The 20847-nt window shown below is 46.8% G+C and overlaps 1 protein-coding gene and 1 long non-coding RNA gene across 4 annotated transcripts in view; one reads left to right on the top strand and one right to left on the bottom strand.

Moving 5' to 3' along the window:
• TBX1 (T-box transcription factor 1) overlaps positions 1–4825 on the top strand; it is a 45252-nt gene extending 40427 nt beyond the window's left edge. For 2 of the 3 annotated variants that reach the window (XM_079956746.1, XM_079956745.1), the window contains 2 exons: positions 948–1010; positions 3929–4825. In XM_079956746.1, coding sequence (XP_079812872.1) covers positions 948–1010; positions 3929–4365 — 500 coding nt within the window. In that variant the 3' untranslated portion in view covers positions 4366–4825. The remainder of the gene's footprint in view (positions 1–947; positions 1011–3928) is intronic. The other variant, XM_079956747.1, reaches the window with a different exon arrangement.
• Positions 1–13664, bottom strand: part of LOC307205086 — a 183709-nt gene extending 170045 nt beyond the window's left edge. Inside the window, exons 1-2 of the long non-coding RNA XR_013833851.1 lie at positions 13354–13664; positions 10869–13112 (exon numbers count right to left, since the gene is read on the bottom strand). This is a non-coding gene — a long non-coding RNA (uncharacterized lncRNA). The remainder of the gene's footprint in view (positions 1–10868; positions 13113–13353) is intronic.
• Positions 13665–20847: the final 7183 nt, after the last annotated feature.

Below are 20847 nucleotides of genomic sequence, written 5' to 3' on the forward strand. Positions count from 1 at the left end.
CAGTCGCGACTGTGTTATTTGCACCGTGTAAGGCCTTAACAGGGCAATACAAGGAACGGCAGTTCAGAAGTCTGGTATTTTCATTTACCTGGGGGCAAGTCCCATTGAACCTGATAAAGCTTACTTCTGAGTAGGCATGTACAGGATACAGTGCAACTATCTGAATTTGGGTGGATTTGATTTTGGCTATTAATTAGTATTTTTTTTAAAAAAAATGCATAGAACAAATTTGTTGGTTTGATATTATTATTTATTAGATGCATGTAACCACCCATTGTTAAATGTTCCCTGCGTAGTTGACAAACAAAATGTCAACAGTTTTATGTAAAGGATTAGTGCAATGCCATCATTATTTTCATAAACCTACAATGATGCCCGAAGAAACAATTGTTAATTCAAAAACGAGAATCTGAAGTTTGATTGAACCAAATCACATATTTTAACGACATGTCATATATGTTCTCAAATGCAAAGCAAAAAAGTTCACATTATGTCATCAAATGACAAAACACAGCAAAACCAAACCTAATCAAAACTTAACATCTAACAGTATAAATATTTAATGGTAATGTATAAACACATATTTAATTGTGAAATTGAAGGATGTTGCTCAAAGGCAGACTCTGTTCCAGTGCAGTCTATACATGTGTACTCCAAATAAAGCCCACTGAATTCAATGGAATATTATCAGATAAGTATGCATAGAAGTGCATAAGCAACTCAGAGTAATGGCAAGGAGAGTCGTGGCATGTTAAAGATGAACAGAAGTCGTTATGGCATTCACTTTCATGGGCTAGAGTCCACTTCATTGGATGCAGGTGAAAATATATGTCTGTTTGTCCGTATACATAAACACATACTGTCCTGCATCAGATATATAAAGATAAGAACATTTATTGGCATCTATTGAATTTTGGCCCCTCCAATTTTATGTCTTAAATTTGCAGACCAATCCTATGTGTGTGTACCCACAAGTAAGTCCTTCTGTGTTCAATGGGACCTACTTCCAAGTAAGTATCTACAGCTTGCAGCTGTGCAACCTGATTCTATGCATATTTTACTCAGAATTAAGTCCCATTATACCTGATGGAAGGGACGCGGGTGGCGCTGTGGTCTAAACCACAGAGCCTAGGGCTTGCTGATCGGAAGGTCAGCGGTTCGAATCCCCGCGACGGGTTGAGCTCCCATTGTTCGATCCCTGCTCCTGCCCACCTAGCAGTTCAAAAGCACATCAAGTACAAGTAGATAAATAGGTACCACTCTGGCGGGAAGGTAAACGGTGTTTCCATGTACTGCTCTGGTTCGCCAGAAGCGGCTTAGTCATGCTGGCCACATGACCTGGAAGCTGTACGTCGGCTCCCTCGGCCTATAGAGCGAGATGAGTGCCGCAACCCCAGAGTCGTCCGCGACTGGACCTAATGGTCAGAGGTACCTTTACCTTTACGCTTAGTGGGGCTTACTCCCCAGTAAGAGTGCACAGGGTTGCAGCCTTAAGGGTTTTTTTTTCTTTTCTGTTTTGCCTTGACTTTTCAAAAGTTGCACCAGCTTTTCCATTTACTGCTGCACCCCAGACTCTTTTGCCCCATTTCTTTAATTATGGCAAAAGCTTCTTCGCGGCCGTTTCTGACCTTAGATGCATTATATGAAATTGTATGCTGTATGAGCATGCACACACACTTGAGTTTTGAAATGTTCAAAAATAATTATAATGATAAACATAAATCCCAGGGAAACAACATAAACCAGAGGATAGAATATTTGTTTTACTTCCAGATCGCCTGCCTATGATGCTGAAACTTAAAAATTAGTTAGGGATTTGTTTTGCTTGGCTTCTCTTTAACCTCTGAAGCTTTCACTCTCCTCAACAATCACCTGAGCAGAGCCTTTTCCATGCTCCTCTTCTTGTTCTTTAAACCAAAAGAGAAGGAGCAAGAAAACACAACCGCCAGTAGTTGTATTTAGCCTCTTGCAGGACCCCCCTAGCAAACCCATTAGGCACCTCTATTTGATTCCTTTTCCATTACCCAGAGTAAACAGTTGCGCAGAGAATCTTGGGGGTGGGGGCCTTTCCTCCCTCCCCCCAGCACACTCCAGGCCTATTAAAATAAAGAGAAGTCTCTATTTGTTTAGTGTTATACAATTGCAAAAATTTCAAGCGTGTGCAAACTTGTCACTCAACTCAGCTCTATTTATCACAGTCAGAATGCCTTGTCCCAAGAGCACAGATTTCTGCTGAACACAATGTTAAACACTTCATTTGAGCGGGGTGGGGGGTGGGAGCTGCTATCCCTGGCATTCTTCCTCTCCCTTCTGTTAACTTAAGATCGTTGAGCTAAGAAGAAACAACAACACACTCACTCACACACACACAAAAAGGGCTGTCCTTTTGTTTAAGAAACGTGGTCGCACAGAACAGAGCAGCGTCTCAGTAGGTGTAGGTGTGCAGAAGCTATTTCTAAAGCTTCACCAAGAGCTTAGTAGAACATGCAAAGCAATCAATCAAAATCTCAATCTCCTCCTTTAATCATCCAGAAATAATAACTGCACTCCTTGGTTCAGAACCCTCCTCTCCCCCAAGCCTCTGCAAAACAGGTGGTCACAATCTCTGGTTTAGCATTGTGTCTGCACCAGGAAGGTCCCACGGCTCCCAGTGGGAGACCACCTGCGTTACAGGCAGAAGGCTCCAGGTAGGATTGGAAATTCCCCTGCCTAAAACCCTGGAAAGCTGCTGCCAGTCAGTGTAGACAGTACTGAGGGACCAATTGGTGCTGCTCAGCATGAGGTAGCTTCCCACGTTCCTTCAGTAGTGGTTTGCTTTCCTCCAGCAAACCATGACCAGTAGCAAACCGCTTCTGTTTGTAAAAGCGCATCTTATTCTCAATCTCTCCACCGCACCCCATTTAGCACTGGGGACAGGGCATGTCTCTGGGGTGTCTTGGAGTGCTTTGAGTGTCTGGGCCCACAACTCCAAGAAAAGGAGTGGGACCATAGGTTGGCATCGTTAGGTGCTTGCGGAGGTCCCACTGCCCAGTGAGGGGGCTGCTGCCATTCAATGTAGTCTCTTCCTTGCTGACGTGGCCTGTTTATGTGTCCCCTCTAAGCAAGCGAGGAGCGATCAAAGTGGGGATATGTAGGAGACTCCTTTGCATGTAATGTCTCTTCCTTCCAAGTGAGGGGTGATGGAGGTTATGCTCCACCTTCACAGCTGGAGGCAATGTACGTCCAAATACCAGTTGCTAGAAACCACAGGAGGCTGGGGAAAGTCTCGCTTGTGGGTTTCTGGTGAACATCTGGTTGGCCACTGTGAGAACAGGATGCTGGACTAGATGGGCCACACTGGCCTGATCCACCAGAACTGCTCTTACATTCTTAAGGATATTAGGCAAATCAATGGCTATCAATGGCTGCTCACCATGATGGCTATGTTCTACATGTGTTCAGCTTGTTCTATGTTCAGCTTGATCTGGCAGGACTCCTCTTCTGGTGTCAAAACGGCCTAGAAGCCAAAGCACCTGGGGCAACCATACACCTTATTTTCTAATGACGTTGCTTGACAAAAGGTCAGAATTGGGTGCCTCCGCCATATTGTCCAGCCTTTCTCTACCACTTGCTGGTAACCACAGGAATCTTGTGCTTGAATCCTGCTTGCTGCTTTCCCATCTGGTTGGCCACTGTGAGAACAGGACGCCAGACTGGATGGGCTGCTGGCCTGATCCAGTAGGTTATGTTCTTATCTGCAGCGACGCATGTTTGCACTACAAAGGCTAAAACTATATCGGTTTGAGTTACCTGGCTTCACTCTGGAGTGATCGGTCCCCTCTCTAGAGGTTAGATGGACACCTGGAGGTGACCTGGAGTTTCCAAGCTCCCTGCCAGCCAACTGACTCTTGTGCTTTTCTCCCCCCTTCTTCTTTGGCGCCCCCTGCAGATGTGGCGGAGAGTCGTCGGGAATACGAGAGGGACGCAGCCGGCGGGACGCCACTCCACGCAGATCCTGCTCACCAGCAGCTCATGTCCCGAGTGTTGAGCCCGGCACTCCCTGTGCCCGGTGGAGGGGGTCTAGTCCCCCTCACCAGCCCGGCAGGGAGCCGGCCCAGCCCCCCACACCACGAACTGCGGCTGGAGCCATCCACTTCGGAGCCCCTCCACCACCACCCCTACAAGCACCCGGTCTCTGCCTACGACCATTACCTGGGGGCAAAGAGCAGGCCAGCCCCCTACCCTTTGCCCAGCATCCGGGGACACAGTTACCACCACCATCACCACCACATAAATTCGGCGGCTGCCGCTGCAGCGGCTGCCGCTGCGGCCAACATGTATTCCACCGCGGGAGCTCCCACCAGCTATGACTATGGACCAAGATAACCTTTGAGACGCAAGGTCCTCTAGCTTATATGACTGGCTATCTGCATGGGTTTGAACGGCTCAGTAGCATACGTTTTCAGAGAGCACTATCTTGTTGAAAGAACTTCCCCTTATCTCACCTCCCTGCAAAAAAACAAAACCCTTCCCTGTTTCCATGAGGGGGTCCTTTGTCTCTTGCACACGCTTTCTACTCATCCCTTCTTGCAACGTTGGAATCGTCCTTCATGACTTGGTTTCCTTCCTCGTCCCGGAGGAGGAAATGATCAGTCTCTTGACATGCGTGATGGATGGATGGATGGATGGAGGTTGGGACTTTACTCAGAGCATTTTGCACCGCCTGCCGCCCTGCTTGGAGGGCACCACCGTTCTCGTCCGTCCCCCCCCCGACACAGTGATTGGCAGCTGCACTTTCCTCCCCTCCTCCCTTTGCTTTATAAATGAAGCCATATGTTGTTCTGTTGCCCTCGCTGCTGTCATCATAATAACCTTTTAGTGTTTATGCAGTTGTTTACCTGCTCAGAGTGCTTGCTGAATGTTACTTACAGCACTGCCACGGTGCAGGTAGGTCAGGTGATCGTGCCGACATGGCTGTGGACCTAAAGTGTGAGCATCAGAACAGCTCAGTTTTTATTTTTGCCCGAATTTTAGCTTGCCTACCTTACCGCTCTAAGGTAGGTGACAAGCTTTATCTGTCAGCTGATATAGGTAGGTGGCAGACTTCCCCAACCTGGTGCACTCTAAGTGATTTGGACTACAAGTCCCATCAGCCTTGGAACGGACAGGAGAATTAGTCCAGGACATCTGGAGGGCATTGGCTTGGGGAAGGCAGGTGCAAATCTATTAGTCAGTGTAACAGAGGGGAAGGACCATGATGCAGTACAGAAGACCCCCAGATTGCATCTCAGATCAGAGGGCAGATTATGGGGAAAGCCTCTACCTCCGAGACCCTGGTGAGCTGCTGCTGGTCGGTCTAGACCAGGCATGGCCAAACTTGGCCCTCCAGCTGTTTTGGGACTACAATTCCCATCATCCCTGACCACTGGTCCTGTTAGCTAGGGATGATGGGAGTTGTAGTCCCAAAACAGCTGGAGGGCCGGGTTTGGCCATGCCTGGTGTAGACAGTGCTGGGATACATGGGCAAATAGTTGGTCATGGTCCAGGACCTTTCTGTTGCAGCCAGAGTACTGGTGTGCAGCAGGCCTGCATGTCCCACAGGTGAGTTGAGCATCTGTGGACCTTGGGTGGAATTCAGTGTCACACTAAGATGACCGTTCCGTCAGTACAATGACTTCTGCTTTTGCTGGATGGAGCAACCTCCCCTCTCGTCCCCTCACATCGTGCTCTGGGGTATTCTCCCAATCCTCCCAAGCAGATTTGATTGGGGGGCGGGCGTACAAGAGCAGGAAAGGATGGGGAAAGTCCCATTTCACTAGTGGGTCCCCAGATGTTGTTGGACTACAACTCCCATCATGCCTAGCCAGCATGACCAGTGGCCAGGGATGATGGGATTTGTAGTCCATCTGGGGACCCAGAGGTTGAGACTCATTGTGCTGGCTACCACTAGTGCAAAAATGTAGCTGGATCAGGCCCCTTGCAGCTGGCATGGCAGTTTTAAAGTGCTTGCTGTTCTGGCATGTGTCTGGTTTCAACACCAAGAGTGGCCTCTATTTGTCATCTGTTGCACGGGCCCTGAATGCTCATGGTACCATTTGCTGGAGACCTCAGGAGGGGAGAGCTCTCTTGTGCTCGGATCCTGCTTGGGAGTTTCCCATGGGCATCTGGTCGGTCACTGTGAGAACAGAATGCATCTCAACCCATTCAACCATAGTCCCAAACCATACACAGGTTTGTATCCAGCGCTAGTCCTTGTGAGAGTAAACTCACTGAAATCAATGGGCATGTCTAGCTTGGGCCCATTGATTCCAGTGGGCCTTCTCTGAGTAGGACCGGCATTGGATACAGCCTAGGGAGCCCTTTGAGTGGCACAGCTGAGACCACCAGAAGCAGTTCTGTGATATATACTCACAGGGTTTCCAGTGTATGCAAAGGTGGGTTTCTTCTGTAAGGTCCATCGGAATCATTGCATGCCTATGCAAAAGGGGTGCTATGTTGAGACTTTCAGAACTGCCAGTATTTTTTTATTATGTACACAGTTTTTGCCAGGCTTAGGGCAGCGCTGGGACTGATGATTATGCATCAAGATGGTGTGAAATTGCAGTAGCTACTGGTTCTGATTTTGTCCATGTGGAAGTATCCTTAGAAGTTGTCTGCAGTTTAAGGTTTTTGGCTTAGTGGCAGAGCATCTGTCTTTGCATAGAAAAGGTCCTCAGCATCTCCTGGTAAGGCTGGTTATGTCCTCTGCTTGAAACCTCAGAGAGCCCCTGCCAGTCAGTGTAGACAATACTGAGCTAGATGGACCTGATGACTCAGTGTAAGGAAGCTTGTTTTGTTTGTTTAGTTGTTCAGTCGTGTCTGACTCTTCGTGACCCCATGGATCAGAGCACGCCAGGCACTCCTGTCTTCCACTGCTTCCCACAGTTTGGTCAAACTCATGCTGGTAGCTTCAAGAACACTATCCAACCATCTCGTCCTCTGTCGTCCCCTTCTCTTTGTGCTCTCCATCTTTCCCAACATCAGGGTCTTTTCCAGGGAGTCTTCTCTTCTCATGAGGTGGCCAAAGTACTGGAGCCTCAGCTTCAGGATCTGTCCTTCCAGTGAGCTCTCAGGGTTGATTTCCTTCAGAATGTATCGGTTTGATCTTCTTGCAGTCCATGGGACTCTCAAGAGTCTCCTCCAGCACCATAATTCAAAAGCATCAATTCTTTGGCGATCAGCTTTTTTATGGTCCAGCTCTCACTTCCCTACATCACTACTGGGGAAACCATAGCTTTTACTATACAGACCTTTGTTGGCAAGGTGATGTCTCTGCTTTTTAAGATGCATAAGGAAGCTTGCCACCTTCCTATTTTGAAGGTCTGATGAGCATCAGTTGATGTTAGGGTGGCCAAAAACAGAGAGGACAGATTTACATATGCTAATGTATACATGTGAATTTAGGAAGAGTTCCTATGACTTAAAATAGAAACACTCTACCACTTGCCATTGTGGGGAAAACTGTGGCCAGGTGACCTGTGTGCCTGCTCTATCTGTTGCCAAGGTGCTGACGGTTGACATGCAATATCAAGGCCTCTCCTGTTTTGCTTTCTTAGGGTTCTTCTATCTTCAAACCAAACTTGTCCTCTGTATAAAGGAGGATGCACAGCCTCCCTAGCAGGAGCTATGATAAACATTCAACTTCATCAAGCAGAGAATGAGGCCTCCAAAACGGCATTCTCCATAAGCCTGGTTGCTGGAAGCATCCTTACAAGGGACGGTGCTGGCCAGAGGCATAGCTTTTTGCCAAACAGGGAGCCTAGATTGTGCTCCCCTGGGCCCAGCACTTTTCAAAGTCTTGGTACACCTTATGGACGCCGATTCCGGTCTCCATCTCTTCCCTCCAACCTTTGGCAGGCCGTCCTGGAGAAGCAAGGAGCCATGTTCTGCTTGCCAAAGGTCCCACGTTCAAACTCTGGCAATCTCCGTTTGAAGAGGGTCAGGTAGAAAGTGATGGGGAATATCTTCTTTTCCTGAGACCTTGGGTAGTTGTCCGAGTCCTTTGTTGTTGTTGTTTAGGTGTTTAGTCGTGTCCGACTCTTCGTGCCCCCATGGACCAGAGCATGCCAGGCACTCCTGTCTTCCACTGCCTCCCGCAGTTTGGTCAAACTCATGCTGGTAGCTTCAAAAACACTGTCCAACCATCTCGTCCTCTGTCATCCCCTTCTCCTTGTGCCCTCCATCTTTCCCAACATCAGGGTCTTTTCCAGGGAGTTTTCTCTTCTCATGAGGTGGCCAAAGTATTGGAGCCTCAGCTTCACGATCTGTCCTTCCAGTGAGCACTCAGGGTTGATTTTCTTCAAAATGGATAGGTTTGATCTTCTTGAAGTCCATGGGACTCTCAAGAGTCTCCTCCAGCACCATAATTCAAAAGCATCAATTCTTCGGCGATCAGCCTTCTTTATGGTCCAGCTCTCACTTCCATACATCTGTCCAAGTCCTAGGCAATACTAATTGCCTAGATCAGGTATCGCCAACCTTTTCAGATCCAGGACCCACTTTTAACCCAAATGTGCAATTGGTGGTTGTGCTCCTGTTGTGACCCACATGGGATCAGGCTGGCACCCAATAGTGGGTCCCCATCCACTAGCTGAAGATAAGTGGCATAGATGGACCTAGCTCAAGAGCTTCCTTTGAATGGCAGAGAGCAGGTACATGTGCCGGCCGCATCATGAATTGTGTAAACTGGATATTGCGCTCATGCAAATGGGTGTAAGCTTTATATACAACACCTCCATCTTTGCTGGGGGACAGAGAGAGAGAGAGAGAGGGAGAGGGAGCTGGACTAAATCACACAAATGCCAACATGTCCTTTGTTACCATTTGTGTGCAGTGGTGTGGGGCTAACCCCCTACTGCTTGACACCAGAGGCTATCGCTGGGTTGTCTAGATATTTTATTTTGACACACTTGTCACATGAGCCAGAGAAGTTACACAAGTGTGTGAGGGCACATGCACACGTTTGATCTTCTTGCAGCGTGTGGGCTGGTTTGGGCAGAAGGGCAGGCTGTAAATGTAATTAACTGACCCCCGCCCCCCCTAAAGTGGTACTCACGACTGAATAGCCCAGGTTGTGCTTCTTTCCCCCAAAGGCAATTTTTAGACAAGGAAGATGTAGGGAAGACTTTGAGCAGAATCAAAGCATAACACTTGGGTTCATGGGCTGCTGTTGGGTCCTCCACCCCCATCACATAGCAGAGAGCAGGGAAAGGAAGTTTCAGTCTCCCCACGCAGCTGCAACAACAAAGGAGCCTCTGCAGACTTGACCGGAGCTGTGTCTGACCTTAAGAATGACCGAGAGGGTCCCTCCAGTGGGTTCAGGTACAAGGAGCTCTGATGGGATCAAGCCAATGGCCAACCAAGTCATCATCCTCAGGGCTCTCCCCACTTTCGAGTCTCGGAAGCTGATACTCAGAGGCAGGCTGCCCTCAACAGCTGAGGCAGATCACAGCCACCCTGACTAGTAGACCTTGATAGGACCAGCCTGTTCTGAAGCAGCTGTCCTGTTCCAAACACTCTTGGCCAAAAATGATGGTTGGATCCATTTCTGGATCCTAACAGGAGGTCCCTGCATGCTGGCCGTTATATTTATTTTATTTATTTCTTGTCTCACATGCTGGCAGGAAGTGTGGTGCAAAACACCTGGAAGGAACCAGGTTGGGGGTGCTAGTGCACACTGTCTGGCAGCAGCTCTCCACCAATTTGGATTGGGCCTGAGACGCTCTGCATGCAAGGCAGATACTCAACCACTGAATTATGTCCCTAACCCTAGCAAGAAGCTGTCTTATAAGGAGCCAGGCCTTTAGTCTATCCAGCTCAATATTGTCTACACTGACTGGCAGAGGCTCTGTCCCAGCCCTACCTGGGCACAACCTGGGACTTTCTGCATGCACAGAAGATTCTCTCCCGTGGAGCAGTGACCCTTGCTGCCTTATGCTGAGTCCAACCATTGGCTCATCACGCTTAGTATTGTCAACACTGACTGGCAGCTGCCCTCCAGGGATTTAGAGAGGAACCATTCCCAGCTCTAACCTAGAGATGCTGGAGATTGATCCTGCAACCCTTTGCAGGAATAGCATGCATTGCACCACTGCGTCTCTGGTTCAGCTCTTGCCCCAGTTATACGAAATTGCCTTTTTACTGAGTCAGGCTATTGGTACTACACCGACTGGCAGTGGCTCTCTGGAGCATCAGGCAGAAGTCATCTCTCTTGGTCCTACCTGGAGATGCCAGGGGTTGAACCTGTCCGCCCTGCATGCCCCCTCCCTCTGCCACTGCGTTACTCTGTGTTACTCCAGAGGAAGGGCATTCATTGCAGCACAAACAGAACCAAGACTTGTGACACCTTAAAGGCGAATACATTTATCGCTTCGGTGGGCTGGAGATCACTGCTTCCATTCCACTTTATCTGACAAAGTGTGCTTTAATCAGCAGCGGAGTTTTGGTTTTCAAATTTCAACAGTGGTCTGTTATCCCATGCACCTGTTCTTCAGACTTCCTGACCTTCCTAGAAGCTGCCTTGCATCAAGTCCCCTAGCTCGGTAAGGACAAAACCAGAATGAGTTGGCTCCTCCCAGTGCCAGCTCTGGCGCCACCTACTGTTGGCCTCCCTGCCCTTTCACCTACAAGCCCCAATGGACACCAGCCTTTGCTTATTACTTTCTTAAAGGTAAAGGTAAAGGTACCCCTGACCGTTAGGTCCAGTCGCAGATGACTCTGGGGTTGTGCGCTCAGCTCGCTCTATAGGCTGAGGGAGCTGGCGTTTGTCCGCAGACAGCTTCCGGGTCATGTGACGAGCATGACTAAGGCGCTTCTGGCGAACCAGAGCAGTGCACAGAAATACCGTTTACCTTCCCGCCGGAGTGGTACCTATTTATCTACTTGCACTTTGACGTGCTTTCGAACTGCTAGGTGGGCAGGAGCAGGGATCAAGCAACGGCAGCTCACCCCGTCGCGGGGATTCAAACCGCCGACCTTCTGATCGACAAGCCCTAGGGTCTGTGGTTTAGACCACAGCACCATCCACGTCCCCATAGCGCCACCTACTTTCTTAGGTGTACTCTTTAAACTTGATGTAAGAAGCAGAGGTGGCTCGTCTGACATAGATGGGCTTTAAAGGGGATTTTTTTGGGGGGGAAGGTCCATTCACAGCTCTTGGCAACATAAGACACCACTATATTCCAAGTTGGACCCTTAGTCTATTGGACTCAGTATTGCCTGCACAGGCTGGCAGCAGCTTCCCAGGGCTTCTCTGCCTGGAGATGCAGGGAATGGAAATTTCTGTACCCCAGGCTCTAACATTGAGCTATGCCTTCCCCAGAAATGCTTTGCCAGCACAGTTAAATAAATCTCCTATGATCAGTGGGGCAACAGAATGGGGACAGTTAATGCCTTAAGTGTGGGCTTCCTGGAAGGGACTCAGGCACCAGTTCTCTGGAGTTCAGAGTTCAATATTGTCTACTCCCAGCTGGCAGTGTCTATCCAGGGTATGAGGCAGGGTTCTCTTCCATCCCTACCATGACATGCCCGGGACTGAACCTGGGACCTTCTGCATGCCAAGCAGATGTTCTAACACTGTTCTCCCTGGTGCTCTGATCATCCCTGATACAGGCTTATCGATCTTCAACTTGGCAAATCTATCTATCTCGTATGCACAACAGCAATCATGACCCATATCTAGCCTAAACATACCCAAGCTCTGAGTGCGACTTTCTCCTTCGTGCCTCTGCACCCCAGGTTCTGCAGGTTGCTTCTTGATCTCCTTCAAAGGAGCTTCTCCTGCCTCCTCCCTCTTTCCCCGGATATACAGTGTTACTACTGCAGTGAGAACTCTGCTTTCGGAAGGCTTTAGCAGCGCTCAGAATAGTCATGGACGAAAGCAGATGTGTTCTAGTTAATTATGGTATATTAGTTTTTTCCTCTTGCAAGAAAGTCTGATTCAATCGCAACGCATTGCGCAAGAAGGCATCCTTTAAAAAAGTGTAGTGGTAATTGTGCATTTTTTCAAGGACTGGACTAAACCATGTTGTCAAGCACAGCCCTTAAGAAGATGGCTGATGGACTATTGCAGGCTTCCTCAACCTGGGCCCTCCAGATGTTTTTGGCCTACAACTCCCATGATCCCTAGCTAGCAGGACCAGTGGTCAGGGATGATGGGAATAGTAGTCACAAAATATCTGGAGGGCTGAGTTTGAGGAGGCCTGGACTATTGCAATCATTGCCCCCTGACCGCCTCTATCGGCTTCAGACTACAACTCCCATCAGCCCCAGATAGCACAGTTCTGCTGATGGGAGTTGTAGTCTGAAACAGATGGAGGGAGTCAGGCTGGCCAAGGCTGCAGGTTTATGTTGTGTGATTCCTGCATTGTAGGGAGTTTGGACTAGATAGCCCTTTGGGAGGGGTGTCCCTTATGACCCTAGCATTCTACAATTCTGTGTATCACCCGCCCACCACCAGAGAACCTCCCTTCCCCCTCTATGAGAGCTTTTGCTTTTGTCACTCTTATTTCCAAATTATTGGAAGGGTTTTCTCCCCCATTATGTGGATTAGTGCCAAAGCTTTGGGTCAAGTCTTTCATGACATTGGTATATTTATTGTTATTATTAATATTATTATTTTCTTTCTTTCAGCAATTATGCAATTTGTGGTGTGTGCGTGTGTTCTTTTTCTCTTCTCTTCTTGATAGTTGCAGTGTAAAGTGAAGGGTGGGGTGGGGTTGGGGGGCCCGGAATATTCAACTCAACCAAAGAGTCATATCTGCAAAGAGTGTAGATAATCTGTAGATATTTGTAGATAACTGTAGATAAACATACTGCGGTTACACTGGGGGGGGAGAGATGACAGACAGTAACATTTATAAAAGGTTTTCGTCTTCCTTCTTTCTCAATCTCCTGTCTTTTTTCCCCCTCCCCTTCGAAATCACATGCTTTGGGGGGTGGCAGCGGTGTTCATTTCATGTTACGAAAGCAAAACGGAGCTCTTCACACATCCTGATTCCAGAGGGCTGGAGCTGCAGTACTAAAAGCCCGGTTTGCAGCACAAACCTCAGAGGGTGGTGAGCCTCAGGTCTAGGGTCCAGGTGTGGCCCTCCGGGCTCTCAATCTGGTTTGGATTTGATATCCCGCTTTATCACTACCCGAAGGAGTCTCAAAGCGGCTAACATTCTCCTTTCCCTTCCTCCCCCACAACAAACACTCTGTGAGGTGAGTGGAGCTGAGAGACTTCAGAGAAGTGTGACTGGCCCAAGGTCACCCAGCAGCTGCATGTGGAGGAGCGGGGAAGCGAACCCGGTTCACCAGATTACGAGTCCACTGCTCTCAACCACTATATCACACTGGCTCTCAGAATTTTGCAGAACTTTCCCCAGGCTACTTGTCTGCCTTGCTTCACACTCATGCCTCTCACTTGTCTGGGTGGAGGAGAGTTGTTAATTGAGGAAGGAAGGTTAACATTTATATTTGTTGCCTCACATCCATTTGTTTTTTTCAAAAGAAATTATTAGTTTTCCAAATTTATAACAAACATATCCAGAAACATAAACAAAAAAAAACCATCAAAAAACAAACAAACAAACATGTATCCTAACTATAATATTTCCACTTTGTTGTCATTGTTGGGTGACTTCCTCGAATCCCCCTGGCTGAGTTTCCATATAAGTCATTATAGCAGTTTTCCAAAACTATTTTCACATAACGTTTACTTGGTCCATTAACATCTTTCTTTTCATTTTGACTTTTATCCATAGTGTTCTACAACATCACATATTTAAATCCTAGGCCAATCTGATACTCGCAAGTAATTCTATTTACATTATCTTAACATATTTAACTAAGTAGTCTTTGAATTTCTTCCATTCCTCTTGGTACTCCTCCTCCTCCTGGTCACAGACTCTTCCAGTCAGGTTGGCTAGCTCCAAAAAATCCATCATCTTTATCTGCCATTCCTCCACTGTTGTGCCTCACCCCATTTGACCTTGGGCTCCCCCCACCCACTGGCATGTGGCCCCCAGAGGATTGCCAAGATGCTGATCTGGTCCTTGGTTTGAAAAAACACCCCCCCCATCCTTCCTTCATACCAACTACCATATTTTTCGCTCCATAAGACACACTTTTTTCCTCCTAAAAAGTAAGGGGAAATGTCTGTGTGTCTTATGGAGCGAATGTGTGGTCCCTGGAGCCAAATTGCCCAGGGGCAAAAAGCAGATCGTGCTTTTTTTTTTTAAGAAAGAGGGAAGGGGGTGTTGAAACAAAGCCACTGAACAGCTGATCGGCAAGCGATCGGGAGAGAGATAAGGGACACTAGCGATAAATCAGGCTGCCTGGAAGGGGGGGAGGTAAAAGCACATGGATCCTCAGGATTTTTGAACTGGGTCTCCGTAAATTCACCATCAGATCACATATCATGTCCATGGCTACAGCATGAACCACAAAAATCATACATCCACTGTTTCATTCAGAATATTTTTTTTCTTGTTTTCCTCCTCTAAAAACTAGGTGGGTCTTATGGTCAGGTGTGTCTTACGGAGTGAAAAATGCAGTAATTCCACCCGGGACATTGGTTAGTTTATTTAAGAAAATTCCTACCCCACTTTTTTTTTTTTTTAACCTCCAAAGGGCTCTCCCTAGATTTCCCTGATATTATCAGTTGTGACTGGTGAACTTCAACTTTTATGAATGAAAAAAGCCTCATCGCAGGCCGTGCAAGGGAATCCTGGGTCTAATCCTGTTCTAGTGGAGCAGGTGCAGGGAACCTTTGGCCCTCCAGATGTCCGAGGAAGATGTTGGAGGAAGGAACTCCCAGACAGTCCAACAGGGATTGGGTACACTCAGTGCGCTCGGAATAGGGACAGGCTTTTGGGAGCAGGGAAGACAGGAACAGAATGGGTGGAACCCTGATCCAAAGCACTCACCACTGCAACCTTTTGTTGCAGCTCCAACTTCCAATGATGTCACAACCATTTATTTAGCTGAAATAACCCTAACTGGAGCACAGTTGTACAAATGCAAGAACCAATGAACGAAGAATATAACACAAGCAACTTTTAAAAAAATTGATTTATCATGAACCCATGGACAAAAATAACAAATAACCATGCAAACAATAACAGAACCATATTCGAGGCATATCTAGGAGGGGGAAAAAACCCTAATCATAGGGATGTAGTTACATATAGCCGAGATTGTAATATGACTATAGTCCAACCACAAGGAGTGAGCCATGGGAGGAGCAATTCTGTGACTCTCCCTATTTATAATATCAAAAAATGGAGACCAATGTGCATCAAAATTGTCCTGTTTAGCTTCACCTCAGACTACCCAAAACGACCAGACGCCCAAATAAAGCAAGCAGCACTGTAAACAAAAACAAAAACCTCACGTTAATGAGTTTCAAAGATGTTATACAGTGGTACCTCCGTCCGTTGCACATGGGATCCGTTCTGGAGCTCCGGTCAGATCCCGGGGAATTCGCAACCGGAGCTGTCTCCTCTGCACATGCGCATGGCGCGGTAGAGCGCTTCTGTGCATAGCGAAACCCGGAAGAATACTTCTGGGTTTGCTGCATTCGCATCCTGAAGGATACACAACCAGAGGTGTGTGTATCCAGAGATACCATGGTATGTGAAAGAGAGAGGCAATAAAACGGGGTGCTAACCCATTAAAAGCCCACTGAAATTTAAAAGTGTATTTAATTTTAGTCAGAAGAAACGTGTGGCGTTTGAGCAGCAAGGAAACACAGGGCTGTGGTGCTGTCACAGAAAAGCTCCCAGGTCTTGTGTTCACAGACCAAACCTTCCAAAACTGAAACCAAGAGCAAGGCTGACTTTGATGATAATTCCTGAGTGGGACTAGAAGATGGGAACAAGTATTCATTGGATCATTATGAGATTTTCTGCACAGTTTAAATGGACGAGGGCCTTTTCACGACTGCCCAATCCTTGCACAAGTGACTTCCCATCTTCCTAGTGTTTTGGGTGGAAGGTTGTTGCTGTCTTTTTAATTATACGGGAGAGAATTTAGGCATGCCATGCTCCAGCAAGCAGCTTGAAGTGGAACCGTTCAGAAAGAGCTGTACCACCTCATAACTCTGATTGTGTGGCTCAGTTTCCCCAGGTTCATGCTACACCTGAATCACACCAGGGTTTCAGGCAAACTCTGAAGATGCAAGTTAGAGGGGACGTGGTGAGGTGTCTAGAATTCTGCCTGGTGGATAGGCAAAAGTGTTTCTCCCTCTTTCACAACTCTAGAACTCAGGGCTACCCAACAAAGATGAGTGTTGGAAGGTTTGGGAAAGGTGAAAGCAATCTATGGTCTTCGCTGCGAGATCACATTCATCTGGTACTATACCAGCTGCACTGGCTCCCGGTGGAGTACAGGATCAGGTTTAAGGTGCTGGTTTTAACCTTTAAAGCCCTATACGGCCTAGGACCTTCGTACCTACAGGACCGCCTCTCCTGGTATGTCCCACAGAGGAACTTACGGTCTGCAAATAAAAACATCTTGAAGATCCCAGGCCACAGAGAGGTTAGGCTGGCCTCAACTAGAGCCAGGGTCTTCTCGGCCGCGGCTCCAATCTGGTGGAATGCTCTGTCACAAGAGACTAGGGCCCTGCGGGACTTGACATCTTTCCGCAGGGCCTGCAAGACAGAGCTGTTCCACCAGGCCTTTGGTCAGGGCGCAGCCTGACCCCCCTCCTCTGGCAACCTGCACAGAATTTTGCTTAATGGTTGCCATCAATTTGATTTTAATTAATTTTTATAATGAAATGTTTTTAGAATTGTTGGATTATTTTGATTGTTGTTAGCCGCCCTGAGCCCAGCTTTGGCTGGGGAGGGCGGGATATAAATAAAATTTATTATTATTATTATTATTATTATTATTATTATTATTATTATTATGTTTGCTCTCCCAAGAAATCACAATGGCCACCAGCTCTGATGGCTATAGAAGAAGATTAGACAAATTCTGGGAGCCCAAGACTATCAGTTGCTACTAGTCATTACGGTTGTGTTCTATCTCGATGGCAAAAGAGGCAGCAGGTTACTGAGTACCAGTTGTGGGAACTCCCAAGTGAGGAGAGCTGATATTGCACTCACATTCTTCTTCTGAGTTTCCCAGTGGGGCATCCACTTGGCCTTTTGGCCTGATCCTGCAGGACTCCTCTTATGTAGGTAAAAAAGGTCAAGGACCCCTGGACGGTTAAGTCCAGTCAAAGGCGACTATGGGATTGTGGCGCTCATCTCGCTTTCAGGCCAAGGGAGCCGGTATTTGTCCACAGACAGCTTTCTGGGTCTTGTGTCCAGCAGGACTAAACTGCTTCTGGCGCAGCGGGACACCATGACGGAAGCCAGAGCGCACGGAAACACCGTTTACCTTCCCACCACAGCGGTACCTATTTATCTACTTGCTCTGGTGTGCTTTCAAGCTGCTAGGTTGGCAGGAGCTGGGACAGAGCAACGGGAGAACACTCCGTCACTGGGATTCGAACCGCTGACCTTCCGATCAGCAGACCCAAGAGGTTCAGTGGTTTAGACCACAGCGCCATCCGCGTCCTATGTTCTTATGTACCGGTTGCCAGCTCTGCTCACAAAAGCCTAGAATCCTAGAACCATTGGGAGCATTTGCCTCCCAAGGAATGAAACATGGGAATGAAACATAGGAATGAAACATGGGAATGAAACATGGGAAGAAATCAGCAATGTTCTTTTGCGCTTCCTTTTGGTTTACAGGTGAGGTGGGAAAACCCGCTGTGGCGGCCTGTGTTACATTTTCTGCATTAAAGCAGTGTGATTTTACATGTCACCAAAGGGAAAGGAACAAGACTCTTTTTTTATACACACTTATATTGGGATGGGGGATGAAACACAACATTTAAAGGCAAATCTACCTAAGCCACACTTTGCAAAATAAGGTGCAAACTGAAACACGGCGATCTTTTGGAATTCACGCTTTTCCGAATTTTGTGGCGCAGCTGTGCAAAACAGCAGATGCTAAGGTGGACAGAGAAATGCATTTGGTAGTGTGAATATCACCAAAAATGCATTATATTAGGGAAATTGCTTTGTGAAAAGGTGCATAATTGGGACAATTGCATACAGAAATGTGTGCACCACGAGAATTTCGCACCCAAAATACTGGTGAATTTTCACGACTTTTTTTTAATAAAAATCCCAACTGCAGAAAACTGAACATAAGGTTGGAAAAGTGAGGAACTGAGTTTGATATATTTGCCCAGAGGTCAGCAACCTTTTCCAGCAACCATCCCTCAGACCATGTGGGGGGCCGGATTCTATTTTGAAAAAAATAATGAACGAATTCCCATGCCCCACAAATAACCCAGAGATGCATTTTAAATAAAAGGACACATTCTACTCATGTAAAAACATGCTGATTCCCGGACCGTCTGCGGGCCAGATTGAGAAGGGGAATGGGCCGCATCCGGCCCCTGGGCCTTAGGTTGCCTACCCCTGTATTTGCCCATCCCTACCTGTAAATTCCACTGGATTGAAGGAGTGTTGACTTCTAAATGTATAGGATTGCACTGCCGGCCATTTAGAATTCAGCTAGCAGCTTAATAGCAAGTGCCCTCTAGAGAACAACGCTTGTATCGCAGGAAGTAAGAGGGTCCAGTTGCTACCGCTCTGTGGAAAGCTGCTGAGAAGGGAGACAAAAGGGTCTGGAAGATTCTTTGGTCCAAGCTGCTGTGTAGAGGCATGGAATTTTTTTTCCCCCAGGACGAGGGCCACATTGCCCCTATGTAAAGCTGTCGGGGGCCACATTCCACACACTCAGTCTCTTGCATTAAAATACTGGCATGCAGACACACGTGCACATGCACACACACACAAATACTATCACCAAAGAAAGAGGATCTATCGTCAATCTTCTTTTCTTTTCAATTTGAGGAAACATTTAAACGTGCCGTTCCCCACCTGCAGCCTGAAATGGAGTGGCCCAGCACGAACGCAGATGCCACAATTCTCCCAATGATCTGTTTCGATTCTGGCTAACGTTTTGGTTTTGCCTCATTCGGTGCTCGAATTCCACCCACGTTAGGTTTGCAAACGAGGCACACATGTTGGTGTAGTATACCTATTATATTCCCTTTCATAGCCTATGACACTCAAACAGTTTGTATATGTCACATCTGTTTTGCATATACGGACAACAGATTTGGCTGACCCGTCTATGGCTAAATTAAGATAAATGTGGGCTTTCCCCCTTTCCATATGGGGAATTAAATGTGTTTCCAGATTTCTGTGAAGAGAAAAGTATTGAGAACAGCCTATATCAAAGTAATTACAATACATTGTTCACATTTATTTCCATTAGGTATGAAAGAGAGAGAGAAATAGAGAGAGAGAAGGAAGGAAGGAAGGAAGGAAGGAAGGAAGGAAGGAAGGAAGGAAGGAAGGAAGGAAGGTGAAAAGGAAGAGAGTCCACAAACCTGATGTTTGAGTCACACATGAATCTCAAGTTCAGGATTTTCACATTATAAGCAGAAACCGCCTTACAAAAGGGAAAAGTGCTTTGTAAAATACTAAATTCAAAGAATGAAGGATTGAGATGAAGATCCTTTTCCAAGGTGGAGATCCCTTAAGGCAGTGTGTTCAAAGGGGTTTTGAAAGGTTCATGGCATAATTTGCTCTGGTCTAGATAAAATAGCATTATTGAAACTACTCTCCAAACTATCTTCATCTGAAAATGGGAGGAAACTCAGAAAAGGGGTACATGATGATTGTAAGTTTGGGAAACGCTTCCTTAAAAGATCATGGTGGTCACAGTTGTTTGTTGTTTATTAATTATTGTTGTTTGTTTGTTATAGCACTTATATATCCCACCTTTCCTCTAAAGAGGTCAAGGCAGTGTACACAAGTCTCCCTTTCCTTACTTTGTCCTCACAACAACTCTGGGTTAGGCAGTGAGAGCGTGTGTGACTGACTCCCAAGGTCACTTGGTGAGTTTCATGGCTGAGTGGGGGTTTGGTCATTGTCACCCAGGTCCTAGTCTGACACTTTAACCCAGTGGCTCTCCAACTTGTTTTCCTGGGTCACACTTTCAGAACAAAAATTCGCTTGCTGATTAGAAATACATTGGGAAACAAAAAGAAACAAGAAGCAGTGCTGGATTTATAACACAGAACACAACTACTTTATAATATGATCATGGTACATCCAGAATGTATAAAATGGTTCAGCTACATAAGAACACAGATCATTTACAGAATACTGTATCCTATTGAATCTTCCCAGCAATATAATTAAGCAGTTGTGTTTTCTTCTCTTCTTCTTCTTTGGCGATCACTCATAGCCAAGTAAGATTGTCTTCCATAAACACAATGAGTCCGTAAGTGAACGTGGAGGCCAGTTCTGGATCCACACGTCCTTCCACAGTGGGGATATTGATTTCTGGGTGGGAGTTGATCACAGTGTGAATTTGCCAATTGTGCCTTCCTCGTAGCATGTTTCTCCCTTTCGGCCTGAGTTTGAGTGTCTTCAAAGCCCATGACACCTTTGGTAAAGGCTGTTCTCCAACTGGAGCGCTCGCAGGCCAGTGTTTCCCAATTGTTGTTCATACTACCTTTTTAAAAATTTGCCTTGAGAGAGTCTTTAAACCTCTTTTCCATTTTTAAGTTAAGAATAGAGTAGCTGCTTTGGAAGATGATAATCAGGCATCCACACAATATGACCAGTCCATCGAAGTTGATGTTGAAGAATCATTGCTTTGACACTGCTGATCTTTGCTTCTTCCAGTACACTGATATTAGTTCGCCTGTCTTCCCAAGTGATGTGTACATTTTTTCAGAGACACCATTGATGGAATCTTTCAAGG

Source organism: Podarcis cretensis (genome assembly GCF_951804945.1).
Source record: "Podarcis cretensis genome assembly, chromosome: 16".
NCBI classification, from domain to species: Eukaryota; Metazoa; Chordata; class Lepidosauria; order Squamata; family Lacertidae; genus Podarcis; species Podarcis cretensis.